The sequence below is a fragment of the Mirounga angustirostris genome, unplaced genomic scaffold (genome assembly GCF_029215605.1).
Source record: "Mirounga angustirostris isolate CCGP_5_RB_7025 unplaced genomic scaffold, mMirAng1.0.hap1 SCAF_5, whole genome shotgun sequence".
NCBI lineage: Eukaryota > Metazoa > Chordata > Mammalia > Carnivora > Phocidae > Mirounga > Mirounga angustirostris.
In genome coordinates, this window is record NW_026991713.1 from 111,917,808 (window position 1) to 111,936,475 (window position 18,668).

Below are 18,668 nucleotides of genomic sequence, written 5' to 3' on the forward strand. Positions count from 1 at the left end.
CCCACACTCATGCTCTTGCTCTCTGTCTCTCTCTCTCTCTAAAATAAATAAATAAATCTTTAAAAAAATAATATGTAAATATGTGTACATGCATGCATGTGTATACATATATAACACATGTAAATACGCATATGGAAAAGGATAAAAATAAACCAAATGTAGTAAGTAAAGTATAAACATGTTATGGAACATGTCTTGATTTTTCTGTAAGTCTGAAATTATATAACAGTTGTAAAGAAAAGACAGCTTTTGGTAGATCATAAACAGTACCTGCATTCTGTATTCTGTACCTATATTCTGTATTCTGTATACCTGTATTCTGTAAACTGTATTCAAGACTATCATCCAGATGATACCTGTGGTAGTGCTTTATGAATGAAACAATGGAGGGCAACATAGATTTCCACAGCTGGGGTGACTTCTGTGATTTCTTAGTGTTAGCTCTTTTTTAATGCTTTATAATAAACCTGACCAAAAATTCCAACCAGAGGGCCTAATGAGGACTGCAAGAGCCCAAAAGAGGTTGTTGTTTTTTGGTTTTTTGGTTTTTGTTTTTTTTCCTGGAGAGGGTCAGAAAAAGTATGCACACATCAGCAATTCAAATAAAACCTATTCTCTTTCCTACAACTGAAGTATTTTCCCATGGAATAGATATACTAGAGTAATTATATTGCATGTTTGCTTTACTAATTTTACTTTTAAATTATAGTCTTGGGAAAGGAAGCTTCTCTATTACTTCTTTTGTCTTCCACATCATTTCTTTCCCCTGTAATCTCATGTCTATAGGATTGAAGCAAATCTGGGTAACTGAAAAATAGATTTGTTACAAAGAATAGACTGAGAGGTAATTTGTTTGCTTAAGGGATTTTTTTTTTTATAAGATTCACTATGGATTTCCACTAAGAATGAATAAGCTTGCTGATACATTTATTTATTTAATTTTAAAGTAATCTCTACACCCAGCATGGGGCTCGGACTCACCATCCCAAGATCAAGAGTCGGGTGCTCGACCGACTGAGCCAAAGTGCCCCTAGCTTGCTGATACGTTTAAAGTTTATGGTTTGATTTATGACTTCATTTCACTCCTCAGTAAATAATTGGAGAGGACTATAGCTTATAGGCTTGAAACGGTTTTGAGTTTGAATCTAGGTGTGGTTGAAAAGAATGCAGTCCTGGCTAGTGGTGTCTGTCATTGGGATAACCTAGAGCACAGGCATCTAGGGGCCTGGCTGCTTATTTGAATCTTTGTTCTGGGATTGGTGCTTCTCAATCCCAGACAGTGACGTCCGCAGGGGGCTTTGGAAACAAGTGGGAGCATTTTTGCGTCATGGCAACTGGTAATGATTAGGCATTTGGTAGGGGAGCGAAGGATACTTAACATCCTGAGGTGCAGGACTCACGAAGAAATTTTTCACTCTAAAGGCCATTAGCACCCTATGGCGATCTGTGGTCTGTTCCAGAGCCAACTGATGAGTGTGTGACCCTGAGGAGGTGTACCTGAACATCTCCTAAATGCTATCCTCAGACTTATAGCAGTGAGACTTACAGCATTCACTAGTGGGCTGCCCAGCCTGTTCTGTGCAGAAAAGAACAGAGATCACCATGGACAGTAGGATAACTTGGCTAAACCCCCTGCCCACCTTTTTCCCACTGCCCCAGGCTTCTTGGGGTTCAGTTCCTGGGATGAGTGACTATTCTGACCATTAGCCTATTCCCTTCTTATATTATCTTAGTATTTACAGAATATTGAAACAGGTAGGTAATGGCAGAAGGAGAAGTATAGTTTTGTTGTGGGCATTTGCATAGTCTACCAGCTAGTTGATCATTGCTTCTAGAATATGGGAAATAAAGAATGCCAGGAAAATTTGTCACTTAGCTTTTATACTGCTGGAATCTTTTTTTTTAAATGTCTTTAGTTACATAATTTCTATAGAAAAATTTAAAAATTAAAAATTTAACAAAATAGAAGTGATTTTCAGTCTCAAATTAGGATGAAAAAGTGTATCTTAACTTGTCCAATAGAAGTTATAGGACACTCTGTGCATTAAATTAATATTTTTATCCTTGTCTTAGTCCATTTGGGCTTCTACACCAAAATACCGGGTGGCTTTTAAAGAGCAAAAATTTATTACTCCTAGTTCTGGAGGCTAGATCAGGGATCCAGCATGGTTGGGTTCTGGTGAGAACCCTCTTCTGGCTTGCAGACTGCCACGTTCTCACTGTGCCTCACGTACAAGGGGGGAGGGAGCGCTCTGGGGCCCTCTTCTATAACGACACTAATCCTACTCCTGAGGGTAGAGCCAATCATCTCCCAAAGGTCCTACCTCCTAATATCATCACTTTGGGTGATGGGGATGCATTTGGGTGGGACATGAACATTTAGACCGTAGCATACCTAGTTGAAATAATTTGGGTGGAGGAAATGTCAGTGGTGTTCTGCTCTGTAAGACCCTAGTAATATAGTGTTTCTCAGTTACGAGTTTGACACGTTGAGTCCAAAACCTACCTTTCAGAGCACTTGGAATTTGGTTTCAGTAGCTTCTGGAGCGATCTTATGAAAAATATGGCCCCTTGCTCTTTTGGGGATTAAATAATTAATTGATTCTCTTTGGTTTATATCATCCTTGAAAATATTTTCAAAATATGCACTACCAGTCATTGAAGTTTTATCACCATAATCTTGCTGGAGCTAACTGGTTGACTGGGAAGCCATTATTAGTCAAGCTTCCTCAAAAGGCATCATGGCAGGACGCACCATTACCCTATACCCTTGTCTTCCGAATAGGAACATACTTGACAGTGCAGAGCAAGTGCACCTCTGCCTGCAGCTGCTCTGGTTCCTGGCAAAGCCAGTTGAGGGAGAGGCTCTTTTTGAAGCCAACTATTTTTTTTTTCTTTAATTCAATTAGCCAACCTATAGTGCATCATTAGTTTTTGGTGTGGTGTTCAGTGATCCATTAGTTGCGTATAACCATCTTAACAGAAGTCAATCTAACTGAAATTGTAAGGCAGCTATCATTTAAAAATAAATAAAAACAAGGCTTGTATCTCCGAAGACAAAGGGCAATATAAAAAAGGGTGTGTGTGTGTGTGTGTGTGTGTGTGTGTGGCTCAGAATCATTACAAAACTGACAACTTAAAAAAAGTAAAAAATAGAAATGAAAGCAAGTGAAAGTCAAATTCCAGAATTCAGGGGCGCCTGGCTGGCTCAGTCCGTAGAGCATGTGACTCTCAACCTCAAGGTCATGAGTTTGAGCCCCACATTGGACACAGAGTTTACTTTGTTTTATTGTTATTATTATTTTAGAGAGTGGGGGAGAGAAGGGGCAGAAGCAGAGGGAGAAGGAGAAAGAGAATTTTAAGCAGGCTCCATGCTCAGTGTGGAGCCCGATGTAGGGCTGGATCTCACAACCCTGAGATCATGACCTAAGCCAAAATCAAGAGCTGGACCCTTAACCAACTGAGCCACCCAGGTGCCCCAAGATGTAGAGTTTACTTTAAAACAAAAGGAAAATTAAAAAAGGGGCACCTGGGTGGCTCAGTCGTTAAGTGTCTGCCTTCAGCTCAGGTCATGTTCCCAGGGTCCTGGGATCGAGTTCTGCATCGGGCTCCCTGCTCGGTTGGGGGGTGCTTCTCCCTCACCCTCTGCTGTCTCTCTCTCAAATGAATAAATAAAATCTTAAAAAAAACAAATACTTAAAAAAAAAAAATCTGAGCTTCTCCCTCTCCCTCTGCCTGCCGCTCCCCCTGCTTGGGCCCTCTTTCTCTCTCTCTCTCTGTCAAATAAATAAATGAATGAATCTTAAGGGAAAAAAAAAAGAAAATTAAAAATATTCCAGCATTCTAGTATGCCTCCGTTGAGTTTCTTCTTTGACTCAGCCTTTCAAAGTTCCATGGGCACCCAGGGCTGTCGGCAACACCTCTCCCTGGTATTCCTGGGTCCTCAACAGGAGCCACTCAGATGAGCCTTTATAAATTCATGTGACTGAGCAAGAGGTGAGAAGAGAGACCTTTATTTTCCACCAAATTTGGCCATTTCTCCAAAGAAACAATTATTTGGCCCCTCAGTGATATCCTTATAGACAGTATCTCATGAGACCCTCCCAACCTCAGCAGAACATTTGTCTGCTCATCCAGTGTTGCCAGGAGAATTCGGGTTGTTAACTTTATCCATCATCCACCCAAATTATAGCAAGGAAACAAATGTTAACATTTTGGGGCGCCTGGGTGGCTCAGTCGTTAAGCGTCTGCCTTCGGCTCAGGTCATGATCCCAGGGTCCTGGGATCGAGCCCCGCATCAGGCTCCCTGCTCTGCGGGAAGCCTGCTTCTCCCTCTCACACTCCTCTTGCTTGTGTTACCTCTCTCGCTGCCTCTCTCTCTGTCAAATAAATAAATAAAATCTTAAAAAAAAAAAATGTTAGCATTTCCTTCCAGCGAAGCCAGTAAGGGGAGGCTTCGGAACTGTGTTAACCTAAACTGCAGTAAATGGCTCTATGCTCCGTTAGGGATGGCTGGAAACAATCAGCTGGTTACAGATTTTTACAGGCTCAATGATAGCATGAAATAGGAGTGTGGGGAGACACGATGGTTGTAGCTTACTGATGAGTGTCTGGAGGTTCTAGTGCTGATCTCTACTTTTGCAGACGTTAGAAGTTTTCCATAATGAAAAGCTTGGAATACTTTATTGAACCTAGTAACAATCAAAAACAGCTAGTGAGATATCTGCTAGCTGGAGAGATCTTAATGTTCAGGCCTCCTCTGACTCCCTTGGATGAAACAGAACTCATTCCTGTTAATCCATCCCTTACTTCTTAGTGCAGTCTGTGACGTGTGTGTGTGTGTGTGTGTGTGTGTGTGTGTGTACGTACATGCTTCCCATGTGGCATCTGCCCTCTCACACTAGAAGACAGTCTCCAGGAAAACAGGAACTGCGCCAGTTTTGTGTATCTCTGCTGCACGGGAGCCAAGAACAGAAACATAAGTTCAATAAATATACGTTTCATGAATGAGTAGAATGAATGCATGACTACTGAAATCTGGAGTATCTTTTTATTCTTCTCTGTTTTATTTTAGTTGCAGAATTAAGAAAAGTCTTTGAACCAAAGAGGAAAGAATTTTTAGAAATGAAAAGGTAAGAAATGGATTATACCTAATTAGAAAGTAGAAGCGCTACTCAGTGAAGTAGTATCCACTTTTTCCTGAGAATTGATAGTTTTTGGTGTCCTGCACAGAAAAGAAAGAATTGCCAGGCGCCTGGAAGGAATCGAAACGGACACGCAGCCTATCCTCTTGCCAAGCTGCACGGGGTTAGTGACGCATCGCCTGCTGGAGGAAGACACGCCCAGATACATGCGAGCCACAGACCCGGCCAGCCCCCACACCGGTGAGCATGCTCGCCTGGTCGCTGCCATCACGCAGGCTGCCCGACATGGTCCACGCAGCCTTTTTTATCCAGTGGCATTGGGAAATGAGATATTCCACAAACGGGAATTATGTAGATGTACTTATTGAATACACGTTATTTGTGAAAAGCTGCGATGATGCGGATGCCCCGCCTCCTAGGTGTGGTCCTCTGGTATCAGAGCAGTAAGAAATAATTCCTCTTGGCCCACTGATGGGAAACTGATGACGTCATTTCATTCCCCCACTCCCCAGCCTGGGACCCCCTAAAGGGCAGGAACTGTGTCTCCCTCTTGGCACCTTCTGGGCACTGGCACAGGACCTGCTGTCTGAGATCCTCAGTAAGAGTTCACTAGAGGACTGAACGAGACTCCCTTAAACAGAATAACCAGGTGCCCGGCACAGGGCCCGGCTGCTCGCAGCAGGGAGCATTAAAAGTGAACCTGGACCTTGAGTGGTTAGGGCTCAGTCTATGTGTTAATGCAACAAACATTCTATTTAAATTATTTGAATGTAAATTATTTACATGTCATTTAAAATGTATTGCATATTTATTTCATATTAAACCGTATTTCAAACATAACTTTTTTTGTTTTTGATAACTGTCAACGTTAGGAATATCAAATATTCAACTTGACCTTGGAAGAGGATGACCCATATGGGGATGTTCTTCCTACCCCGTCCCTGGCTCTGCAGCTCCGTGCTGCTGCTTTTTATGGCCAGTGTTTTCTAGTTTCTTCCTCAGGGATTGGCTGTCGATCTCACTTTGTGATGTGATCATGTCACTTATCTAGAGTTCCTGATCTTCTATGGCCAGAAAACTAGAGAATTAAGAATTTTTAAAATTACATGAAGAATCAAGAATAGAGTACCAAAATTTATAGCCAGAAATGAACCCTCATTATGTAAAATGTGTATCTATATATCATATAATTTAAGCATCACATATTCGTGAGAAAGGGAAGACTTATTTAATAAAATGGTACTGGGAAAACAGGTTATTGTGCAGTGGGAGAGGGGACATATACGAAACACAAAAATAAGTCCCAATCACATGATTAATTTTAAGAAAATAAAAACATGAAAACATAGGTGACTATTTCATTCAAACTGAATGAAAAAGGACTTTCAAGATGCAGAAACAGCTGGAGAAATCACAAATGACCAGATCAATTGACTTGACTACATAACAATTCACATCTGTACTCCAAAGAAAATCTTACACATAGACGTCACAGAATATTATACAAGTTTGAAATATTCATGAATAAGATTAAGGTTCATGGTCTCATAAAAATGTATGCAAACCAATAAAAATGACACTATGAATCAATAGGATATAGAGCTTAAATAAGCTTTATCAGATATTCCAGAGAAGAAAAAAGTAATACAAATGGCTAATAAATAAGTGAAAAACGCACATACTCTCTTTTTCTAGTAATCAAAGGAAATTTTTAAAATGAACACTTAATGTTTGCAAGTGAACATATATTGCAGATTCAAGTGTAAATTGATGTGAACTTTATAGAAATCAACTTGACAGTCTAGCAAGTCTTTCTGTTACTTTTTGTTAAAGCGATTATACCTTTATCTGTTGTGATAGTAGTCAGAAAATCAGACTGATTAAAAGTTAGAAATAATGAAAAAAAGTGTTAGAAACAATGTAAATGCCCAGGAATATGAGAATGGTTAAATTAGTTATGGAATGCCTATTACGTTTGGCAAATTATCAATTTATTATTGATTATTATATATTAGTGATTACTGGTAGAGTTTTACCTTCCTATGTTTTCATGTTAGACATTTTCTGTATCAAGCATGTGTGCTACAATTGGAAAAATCCACTTCTGTAAAAAAAAGAAGAAAAAAAACAACACACATGAAGAACCTGGTACTTACAGATATGGCCCATTGCCGTTCTGGTTAGTATCAGATCCTGCGAAACCACAGTCTGTCACTTGTCAAGTTACAGTGGCTTAGATATCTGTTATCTTTTCTAGAGGACTCTGAACTCATTCTCTGGCCTCGCACATGAAATATTAAGCTCAAAAACAGAAAGGTAAATAAATAAGAGGCGGCCAGCTGGGAGTGAGGAGCGGAGCTTCCGTGGGGGCGGGGCGGTAGGTGGCTTGCGGAGCCTCGAGGGCTAGCGGATTTCACTGCGGGTCTCGCACTTCTTGCAGCCCAGGTGGTTGCTGTGGCTAGGTACAGCTGTGTGAGAAGGGGTCCTCCGCAGCACGGGCGCGCAGGTGCGTGCTGTGCACAGAACAGAGCGCGGTAAATGTGCATCTGTCCTTGAACTCTGTTGTGTGGTCCCCTTGCAGGCCGGTCCAATGAAGAGGAAGACGCTTCGGATTCCTCGGTGGAAAAGCAGACCCGCTCCAAACTCTGCACCGAAACCTCGGGCATCCATGCTGACTCCTCCTGCGGTTCAGGTCTCATGGACACCCAGGCTCTGGAGTCCAAAGCTGAGAGAATCGCACGGTACAAAGCAGAAAGGAGACGGCAGCTGGCCGAGAAATACGGGATAGCGCTGGATTCCGAAGCGGACTCGGAATCGCCCTCCCGATACACCAAGTCCAGGAAGGATGCTGATGCTGCTGACAAGAGGGGAGGGAAGGGTGACCGACAGGCCGAGCCAGGCAAAGATTCGAGCTCTCTGTACTCCAGGCCCTGCGTGGTCGAAGCCAAGGACTATGCCCTCCCCGGGGGCGACGGTCTTTCCGACACCGAGGTGCTGCTCAACGTGGAAAACCAAAGGCGGGGTCAGGAGCCCAGCGCCACCGGGCAGGCCCGTGACCTGGCCCCCACGGTGGAGAGTTCCTCATCCTTTCCGTTCCCCGGGCGAGACTGCACCTTCAGTGAAGTGCCAAGGTCCCCAAAGCAAATGCACAGCATGTCCCTCTCTTCGCCTCGGCCACCCGCCTCCCCGAGCCACTCAGCGGGCGACCTGCCGCTTCCGTCTGAGGCCCGAGCCAGGTAAGCGTTCAGCCCACGCTGGGCTGCGTTACCATCTTTGCTTTGCCTCCCCTGGTCAGGGTCTGGGTATCCTTGGCATTCTGTGGAGGGTTCCGCAGGTGGCAGAAAGAGGTGAGATAGGGTTTTTTAAATTTCTGCAATATCAAAACAGGTTCTGCCTAAGCAGGAAGCTTCAGCTTCTTCTTTTTAAAAAATGATAAGCTGAACAGGTGTCATGGGGACACTTCCATGGGAGCCTCACTTCAGGACCCTTCTTTTTACATGTTTCTTATATGCCTTTAATAATTGTCTTTCTCTTTATGTGTTTCTCTATAATTATACCCGACTTCTTAGTGATTGGTTTTGTTGCTGTCATTTAAAATCACAAAGCGAAGGACCACCACTAACACAGTGGAAGGATCTCAGTTTAGGATATGAAGTATGACTGCAATATACCCTGAATATAACCTTAACATATAGCTATGCAAGTATATCAACATGCTGAGAAAACAGCTGTGTAGAAGAGCACCTCATTAAAAAGAATTGTCATACACAAAGACAACAGCTCTCATTTGGGAAAATCAGAAAAGGTATAAAATCAGAAACTCAAATGCCAGAAGAGAATATTTGTTCCTAAACTTAAATTTCTAAATTTAAGTTAAATTTAAATTTCTAAATTTAAAATAAAATTATAAATTTCTTAATTTAAAATAATTTTTTTAAATTTCTAAATTTGAACTAAATTTTCATTTTAAATTAAATTTAAATATTTAAATTTAAGTAAGATTTAAATATTTAAATTCAGTAAATGTGATGACCATATTCAAAATGCACTTTACTTAAATATCCTACTTTAAAGTTTGGGGCAATTGTCTAGGTAGACTCCTAAGTTTGGGGCAGTTGTCTAGGTAGACTCCTAAGTATTTTCAGTCCAAATAGGCATTGGCTTCCCAGGTGAATTGAAGAGAGGTGAGGATCAAGCAAATTTATTCTGGGGAAAAAAAAAAAAAGGAAAGAAGAAGTATTGGGAAATACTCCTATTTATTTCACACTAGGACAGAGCGGTAAATGTGGGCCTCTTTAGGTGGCAATAATATAACTAAAACAGATCATTTTACTTATTCAAGTTTATTGAGTCAAAGACCTGTCCCTACTTAGTTGATTATTCACTCTAATATATTTAGAGATGTTAGCATCTTAGAGAATTAAGTACTATAAAACCTGATATGGGGTCCTGAAGGCTTTTGTTTAAGCCTTTGGACTCTGAAATTTTGGGACTGTGACCTGTTGTCTCTTATTTTGAAATGAAAGTCTGTTGTTTGGGAAACCTGTATTTCATAGTAGAAAAAGTGTTCTTGCCTTAGTCTCTATCAAAGCAAACTCTTCATGTGCTTTGTAAACAGGGTAAAGAAAGCTGACAGTCCAATTTAGAAAGGAAATTAGATATTTACAATTACATGTGTTTAAAGAAAATTCAGAGACTAATTTCTGATTACCATATTATGAAAACTTGAGTTGTTAACATGGCATCCAGGTTAGTCATCTAGATCACATATAATAGATCCTGAGTGAGATCCTGAATCAGTTTAATAATAACTAAAACTTGGTTGAATGCTCCAGGTAAAAAGATAGGATACTTAATAGTTTTGTGTGAATTAAAATCTTAATATTAAAAAACATCTATAATGTAAAATTTTAAGAGGTATTTCTTTCTCAATTATTTGAAGAAGCATATTACTTGGAAGTTTCCATAAGCCTAATCTCAGCCTCTTAGCACTTGACTTTCACAAAGAGAGGATTAAAAGAACTAAGAAATTGTAAAGGAATTCTTGAGGAGGCACATGCTTTATTTATGTATTTTTTTTAATTTAAAAAAGGCACGTGCTCTTTTTTAAAGCCATTCAAGGCATGCAATTCTATGATTTAGAGGCAGAGAAACACAAATCATTTCATATATATATTCAGAAAATACTGAGATATAGTTACATTAAAAAGGATGGAACATAATGTGTAACAAGTATGACATTAAAAGATAAATAAAGATAGAAGAAACAGCATGGAGGTTCTTCAAAAAGTTAAAAATACCCTACAGTCCAATAATTGCACTAGGTATTTACCCCAAAAATACAAAAACATTAACTCAAAGGGATTCATACACCCCTACATTTAGAGCAGCATTATTTACAATAGCCAGATTATGGAAACAGCCGAAGTGTCCACTGATAGGAGAATGGATAAAGAAAATGTGGTGTGTGTGTGTGTGTGTGTGTGTATATATGTATGTATATATATATATATATATGTGTGTGTGTATATATATATAATGGAATGCTATTCATCCATAAAAAAAGAATGAAATCTTACCATTTGTAACAACATGGATGGAGCTAGAGAGTATAATGCTTAGTGAAATAACTCAGAGAAAGACAAATACCATATGATCTCACACATATGTGGAACTTAAGAAACAAAACAAAAGAGCAAAGAAAAAAGAGGGGAGGGGCAAACCAAGAAACAGACTCTTAACTATAGAAACTATAGAGAACAAACTGATGTTTGGGTGGGGGGATGTGTGGGGGAATGGGTGAAACCAGTGATGGGGATTAAGAGTACACTCATCATGATGAGCACTGAGTAATGTATGGAATTGTTGAATCACTATATTGTATACCTGAAACTAATATAGCACTGTATTGTAAAAAAAAAAAAAAGGATTTATTTGTAATGACTACAGCAATTCATCTTGCAAAGATGGATTTAAATGAATTAATATTCTGCATAGATATCCTTTCTCTAGAGCCAGGAAATTTGGGTGTCAGAAAGCCATTGTTGTCTGATTTCCATTTGGGAGGAAGAAAGACAAAACATACTTTGTGAATTATAACAATAACCAAAGAAATCTCAGTGTCTGAATAACCATAAATGAAAATGCAATGTCATCCAATATGGAAATAAGTAACAGAAAAGTTTAGGGAGATTAAGGAGTAACCAAAAAAACTGTCTACAGATAATGAAATTATTTTATACTACATGTATTTGTGGTGTACTATACTCTCTCATCACCTAGCTCTGCCAAGTATTGGGACTATTAATCTCTGAATTAACTCATTCCCATTTCATCATTTTATTTTGTGCTCACTAGCAAGAGGCTGGTTTTTTTTTCATTAATTATATATGAATGTGTCACTCACGAATACACCATCAAAGACTTCCTTGGGGCTCCTGGGTGGCTCAGATGGTTAAGCATCTGCCTTCAGCTCAGGTCATGATCCCAGGGGCCTGGGATCGAGCCCCACATCGGGCTCCCTGCTCAGTGCAGAGCCTCCTTCTCCCTCTCCCTCTGCCATTCTCTCCGCTTGTGCTCTCTGGCTCTACTCTCTGTCAAATAAATAAATAAAATCTTAAAAAAAAAAAAAAAAAGACTTCCTGTGGTATCCTAAAAATTCAACTATGAACCAGACATCAAATGCACGGTTTTTGTATGTATTCATATACACTAACACATGTACAAACGGAATAGTCATTATACAGTTAAGAGCATTCTAAGCTCATAACAGTCTTGAAGGCTGAGCAGTAAGTTTAAATTTATTAGAATTATTTAATGTTCATTTGAACATTTATATGATTAAGGAAATACATATGTCACAGGGTCTTTAGCTCAGAAATCCTATAGCTGACAGGGAGTTCAGGTAAACACGTCATTCTGAAACAAATGGAGAATATGTATATTCACAGAATAGAGCCTAAGACACCTCCTAATCCCCATTCCCCAATCCTGCCAAGCCCCTTCAATTTTGAATTTCAGAATTGTGTTTTCTAGAGAGGGAGTTTTGCTGATAGGAACCATTCTTTGTTAATTCAGCCATTGTGAATTTTAGAATAAAATTCAAAGGGATCTGGGGCCTGTGGATTATTCAAAAATTTGTTTAAAGTCTTTCTTTCTTTCTTTCTTTCTTTCTTTCTTTCTTTCTTTCTTTCTTTCTTTCTCTCTCTCTCTCTCTCTCTTTCTTTCTGTCTTTCTTTCTTTCTTTCTTTCTTTCTTTCTTTCTTTCTTTCTTTCTTTCTTTCTTTCTTTGACAGCAAGACAGCGAGAGAGGGAACACAAGCAGGGGGAGTGGGAGAGGGAGAAGCAGGCTCCCCTCGAAGCAGGGAGCCCGATGTGGGGCTTGATTCCAGAACCCTGGGATCATGACCTGAGCCGAAGGCAGATGTTTAGGGACTGAGCCACCCAGGTGCCCGGATTACTCAAATTTTTAAAAATCTGAGCTCCTGTTACTAATAGAAATCCTGAATGCTGAATTTATATTTCTTAGTTAATAAAAATAAAAGAAATGCACCATATTTGTTACTTCTGTGAGTAACAGGAACTCACTACCTGAGCCCCACACCTGCTGTTTTCCTGTGACTCCCTGTTCTCAGTGACCTGTGTATTGGGCAAAGAAGAAAATTATACCTTGTTTCCCAGTGGTGATCCATTCTAGAAAACCCCGTTTGTTTCCTGACTCCACTTCTGTCCCTGCCCCTCCTTCTCCCACTTAGCAAATTGTATCATTAGAAAATGAATATGGTATGTAGAGCCGTCCCTGAAATTTGACCCCTGGAGAGCCGCCATTGGTCAGTGGTGCTTTGGACCGGGGTCTAGTGACATGAGACCTGTGGATCGGCTCAGGAAGATAGCCCGGGGCAGCCTCCACAGTGCCATTTTCCGAGACCTGCTGACAAGCAGAGTCAGCCAACTGAGAAGCAAAGGGGCTTAGGCTATGCCCTTGTAGTTTGTCACTGATTGTATTTGCTCAGCTCCCAGGGAGAGGTTCAGCCTAAAAACTGTCTTCAGAGCCTCAAGCTCATTGTTTTCCTTGTCAAACGTCTTTTAACCTGCCTGATAGAAATGTCCACAAGGGAGTGATAGGGAGGGAGAAAGCGGTCTCTGGCTGTAGGCATTCCTGTCTCAGCCCCTGTCCACCCCCCCCACCCCCCGCCACCCCCGTCCCCACCCCACCCCCCAGGGCAGGAGTGTTCCTAACACAGGATCCAGGTCAGGGCAGGTGTCCTGGAAAACCTAGGTCTCTAAGACCTAGGTCTCCAAAGAAGAGACCTCCAGGTACTCTCGCAGATCTCGAAATGGGTTGAAACTCTTTTCACCTTTTAGCCCCTCTACCCCAAACATCTTTTCACCCTGCTCTACTAGCTTTTGACTGTTAAAATATGGTTAACTCATTCCCATGTTTTTTTTCTTTTTCTTCTGTTCTCACTGGCAAGTACCAATTTCTGTTCATTGAATTAAATATGAATAGATCACCCAGAACCCTAGCTAGCATGTCCTAAAATTCAGACGTCTGCCAGGTTGTAAGTGCAGAGCTGTGCCGTGTGTGTGTGCCCTTGCACATTCGCACGCCTGCGTGGACCCACAAAGCAGTCATTAGCTCTTCTTCCAAACAAGCAACTTGGAGTATATAAACTGTTCATTTTAATGAGATGCCTAAGTTAATAACCGTTCGTCTTCGGCTGAATACTGTTTTATAATTCGAGCTGGACCCCCACAGGGTGAAGCTAATTCTGCTGGGCTGGATTAGACTTCACTGTAGCAGCAGGAAGCACTTTTTAGTATGTTGACTCTTAGGAGTTATAGGGAGTTAAAACCTGTCATTACAGACTTAGGGATACAAACCAAGAGCAACTCCCGACCTCTATGAAAACTTAGGGTTGAGTTCTTGTTTCCTGGTAATATAATTCTCTGCTAGCCAGTTGCCACATCATAAGAAAGTTCTGTTATACCGAAGGTCAACCTCTCACTGTACTCTTGTCCCCAGTGACCCTGTAGCCCTCTCCCAGGGGAGTGGCCTCTGCCCTATGGGGAGCTGGCTCACCCCAAGCCCTCACAAGAATAGATACTCAATGTTAAAGAATTTTGAATTCTTAGAAACAAAAGTAATCCTGGAGATTATTTAAAAATCGATTTTATATGTGAAAAAACTAAAGAGTAAAGAATTGAATTAAGACCATATGGCTACTTTGACAATGTTGAGACCATCGTCCATCACCCATTCATTCATTCAGTCAAGTTCCCTGCATCTGCCTGTTCTTCCCATTGTTCTCTGCTCCCCCCTTATTTATGTCCATTCTATTATCCAACACACTGGAGAAGAGAGTTTGCTGGTTTTGCCCTTTGAGGGTCAGAGATTTTTAGGAAAGACCAGAGGTATTAGAGAAACAGTTTATGTGGATTTATATAAGGTCCTTGAAAACTTGGCCCTTATTAGCAAAATGAAAACTTGTAATTTAGGAGAGGTCAAACACAGTGGGCATCCATGTATCTCTGCATACCTCATAGGTATTGATTTATGGATTAATTTTAGCTCTGAGATAGTTTAGCTAATCATTGAAGAAAATTATATTGGGTCTCCTGTGTGTAAGGCACTGTGCTCGTAGCTGGCTATATTTAAAAAAAAAAAAAAGTGTAGGAAATAACTATAACATGATAGGATAAATAAGGTTCTAGAGATCAAGGTTGGATGCCAGGGGAATACGAAGATAGAGTATTAACTTTTCCTCCGTGGAGAAATGGTCACAGTTGAACCAAGTCCTTAAGGATGTGGTTGGTGAGTTTGCTAGCCATGGAAGGGAGGCTGCTCCCAGCACAAAGGCACCCAATGCCCAGTGAAGACCTAGGAGGCGGGGGTGGGATGAGGCTGAGGGCCAGGTGGGGAGCAGTCATAGAGCACCTCAGATGACATAACAAAGGCATTTAGCCTTTGCCTTGTGGATAATGGGAAGCTTCTGAAGCATTTTAAAGCAAGGATGATTGATTCTGCGTTTTAGAAAGATGGCTTTGGAGGAGTATGGACCGTTGATCTGAAGGAGAGTTGCTTCCAGTCAGGAAGGCCACTGACATGTTGGTTGCAGCTACCCAGGCATGAGATAAGGAAGTCTGTGCCTCCAGGTTGGCCTTCGTCATTAACTTGGTCCTGTTTGGCATTTCATCAGATAATCTGGATATGATAGGCTGATCGGATTTCTGGAGGAGGGATTGTAAACAAGTTTGGTGATGGTGAGGAAGAGAGTGGAAGGAGGGATGGAGCAGGAAGGGAGATGAGAGGGAAGAGAGCACGTTACCTGTGCTTGGGTTGGAAACTAACAAGATGAAATTTAATAAAGTCTTGTACTTAGAGGGGGGGAGAATCAGTGTACAAGTTCAGGATTGGGGAAACCTGATTTAATAGCAGTTCATGAGAAAGAGACCTAAGAGTTTCAGTTGATAGCAAATTCTTTATGTGGCTGCCAAAATGGCTGGTCCAATCTTGGGGTATAGTACTGAAAGGGAACCTGTTAATAGCACAAATAGTATTGGTCCACCATGTTCTGCAGTGCTCAGATTACATCTGGGTATCTCCTTCTAGTTGAGCTGTTGACAAATGAGAACATATCCAGAGAGTCTGCTTTCCTGTCTGCCCTGCTTTCTTGACCTTTCCAAGTTTTTATAAACTTCTCCCTGTCTTAAGAGAAACTAGAATCATTTTTGGAATCTCTTACACATTCTCTGGCGCTTAGACTCTCAAACCAGTCTGTTCTTTCTGTTCTTCTCATTATCAGATGGTCATTTTCCCAGCACAGTTAGAAGGCTGAAGTTTGGCTTGGCATAGGGAGCCCTAAGGTTACCAACCTGGCTTCTCGTTGATGATGATTCTGCTTAAAGGGAAGAGGAGAAAGGGATCTTGAATTTCTGAGGTGTCTCACAAATGCAGCTTACCTGTACCTCTTGGAGGGACATTCAGTTGCCTTACTGCCTGCACACAAGGCTGACCTACCCAGATTTAGCAGTTCTGATCAGGATGGCCCAAACATGGCAACATGAATTTGGTGTTATGCCAATCCGTAAGATTGGGAAGGATGATCTCAATGATAGCGTTACTTTAGTACAGGCCTTACACAAAGGGTACTTGCCCTGTCTTAGTCATTTTCGTGTTTCCTTCCCTGCTACTGCCAACATCTAGCACATACCGAGTGGCTCAGTCAATCATTTTTGAATGAATGTTCTGGTGTTTTCTGTATTTTCTTGGAAATGTCACCAAACTGTAACAGTGCTACTTGAAAGAGTCAATCTGCAAATGGTTTATCAGCCCATAACCTGTGAGGGTTGCAGCCGAATGTAAATCATGGGTCCTTTCCTTCATCAAGAACATCATGCTATGAGCAAAATGTCAGCTGAACTCAACAGTAAGCTTAGTGACGTTGTTCATCTCCACTCTGTTCCAGGTCTTTGATACAATCATGGGCCAGGGACACCAATCAGCAGAACACACTCTGAGTAGCACTTACATATGACAAGGCTCTTTCTGCTTTGTCTGAGGTTAGAGTTCTTGGATATGATCTTGAGTCAGTGTGCTCATAAATATTGTTCAACTATGAGTGGGCATCATGATGTGGGGAAAAAAAAAAAAAAGGCTGCTTTTGGGGCCTTGTGAACTCAGTCTCCAGTTCTGAATGGCTGATTCTAGGTTAGTCTCACGACTAAGGGAGCCAAGTTCCTGGATCACTTCATTCTAGCAGGGGTGGTTAGAATCCAAGGGGGAGATGTGAAAATCCAAATCCAGCTGGAAACTAGAAGCTTGAGCCACTTTGGGAGGCCCCCATGGCACCTTCCTCAAACTCCAGTGCTTTTCTAGATAGTTCTACCTGTGTGCACATACCTTCTGTCATTGTGCTTTCTCATCGGAGGCTGTAGCATTTAGGCATTCGGTACTGAGATTGGTTCAGAGGGAACCTGGAAGAAATTGGTTCTTTCACATGTTTATCATGCTTCTGCTCCAAGAAGACTCTGTATTTCTAGATTTTCATTACTCAAGAAGTCCTCACTATTTATGTGTTTCTTTCTTTCTTTTCTTTTTTTCTTTCTTTCTTTCTGGGGAGGGGCACAGGGAGAAGGAGAGAGAATCTAAGCAGGCTCCACATCCAGCATGTGAGCCTAACATAGGGCTTGATCTCACGACCCTGAGATCATGACCTGAGCTGAAATCAAAAGTCAAATGCTTAACCAGCTGAGCCACCCAGGCACCCCAGGAAATCCTTACTTTATAATCCAACAGTGGCATATTTGTTAATTGAGATATAATTCACATCAAAATGCACATATTTTAAGGATGCAGGTTGGTGAGTTTTGGGAAACATGTAACCATTACTCCAGTTGAGATAGAAAAGGTTTACATCGCCACTGTGCCTCTGTCCATTGATCGTTGACTCTCTTTGCAAGGACCTAAGTTAGCGGTCATAGCCTAATGGTATCGCACATGCTACTCGTTCTGTTGTACCAAGCCAACCCTTCCCACTTGGTTCATTTTTTTAAACTAAGTTTTAATTATTAAAAGTAGCTGAGCATAACATTAAGGCACACTGCATTAAATAACAACATCGATTTAATATTTAAAGAAAGAAAATGAACCTAAGGCCTTATGTGCCATTATTCAGATATGATCTCTTTTTTGTTATTATTTTTTAAAGCACACCTGATATTCTACTATTTCTCCAAAAACAATGGCCCCTCAGCCCCAGAAATAAATTTTGTACTCTTACGAAATGATAGACTTTTCAATCTGAGTTTGGACATCCCTTAGCCACCTGTCAGTCTGAGAGTCAGAGTGTATGGAAAACTTGGTCTACAACGTTCCATTATATTCCATAGTTTTGGAGTGCCTATGAATTGGCCAGCTCAGTTTTAGACCTTGATTCACCATTTTGGGAGCCATGCATTTAATTCAAAGGAAGAATTTGGATTCTCCACCAAGGTCAACACTTCAGAGTGACCACTCTGGGCTGTTTTCTGCTCTCCTCTCAGGTTTCTCAGCCTCTTTGGGCTTTGGGGAGAAAATTTGAAGGAGAGAAAGAAGAAGATCCAAAATAGATTTTGTGGAACTGTGTCTGGCCCACATTTTCATTTGTTATTTATTTATTTATGTATAGTTTTTGCTTTTAACAGATGAAAAGAGATATTTGAATTTAAAAATTCCATTAACTGCGCTAAACATCTATGTCAAAGTAAATCCCTTAACTGTAACTGTTGTCTAAATAAATTATGAAGGGACACTGAATTACAATTTTTACAAGTCTTACGTTTTTAAGATATTTTTATTAAAGTATAATTTTATACAGTACAATTCACCCTTGTTAATGAAATTCTGTAAATTTTGACAAATATATAAGGTTGTATAACTATCACTACAGTCAAGATACAGAACTGTTCCATCAGCCCAAAGATTCCTTTGTGTGCCTTTGTGGTCAACCCTCGCCACCACCACCAGGTCCTGCAAACCAATAA

At 40.8% G+C, this 18,668-nt stretch overlaps 1 protein-coding gene across 14 annotated transcripts in view; it reads left to right on the top strand.

Annotated features, from left to right (window-relative positions):
- The window catches only part of SVIL (supervillin), a 228,871-nt gene that overhangs the window by 140,344 nt on the left and 69,859 nt on the right, over positions 1–18,668 (top strand). For all 14 annotated transcript variants that reach the window (XM_064591887.1, XM_054507300.2, XM_064591886.1 and 11 more), the window contains 3 exons: positions 5,075–5,132; positions 5,233–5,384; positions 7,726–8,380. In XM_064591887.1, the coding sequence (XP_064447957.1) occupies positions 5,125–5,132; positions 5,233–5,384; positions 7,726–8,380 (815 nt within the window). In that variant the 5' untranslated portion in view covers positions 5,075–5,124. The remainder of the gene's footprint in view (positions 1–5,074; positions 5,133–5,232; positions 5,385–7,725; positions 8,381–18,668) is intronic.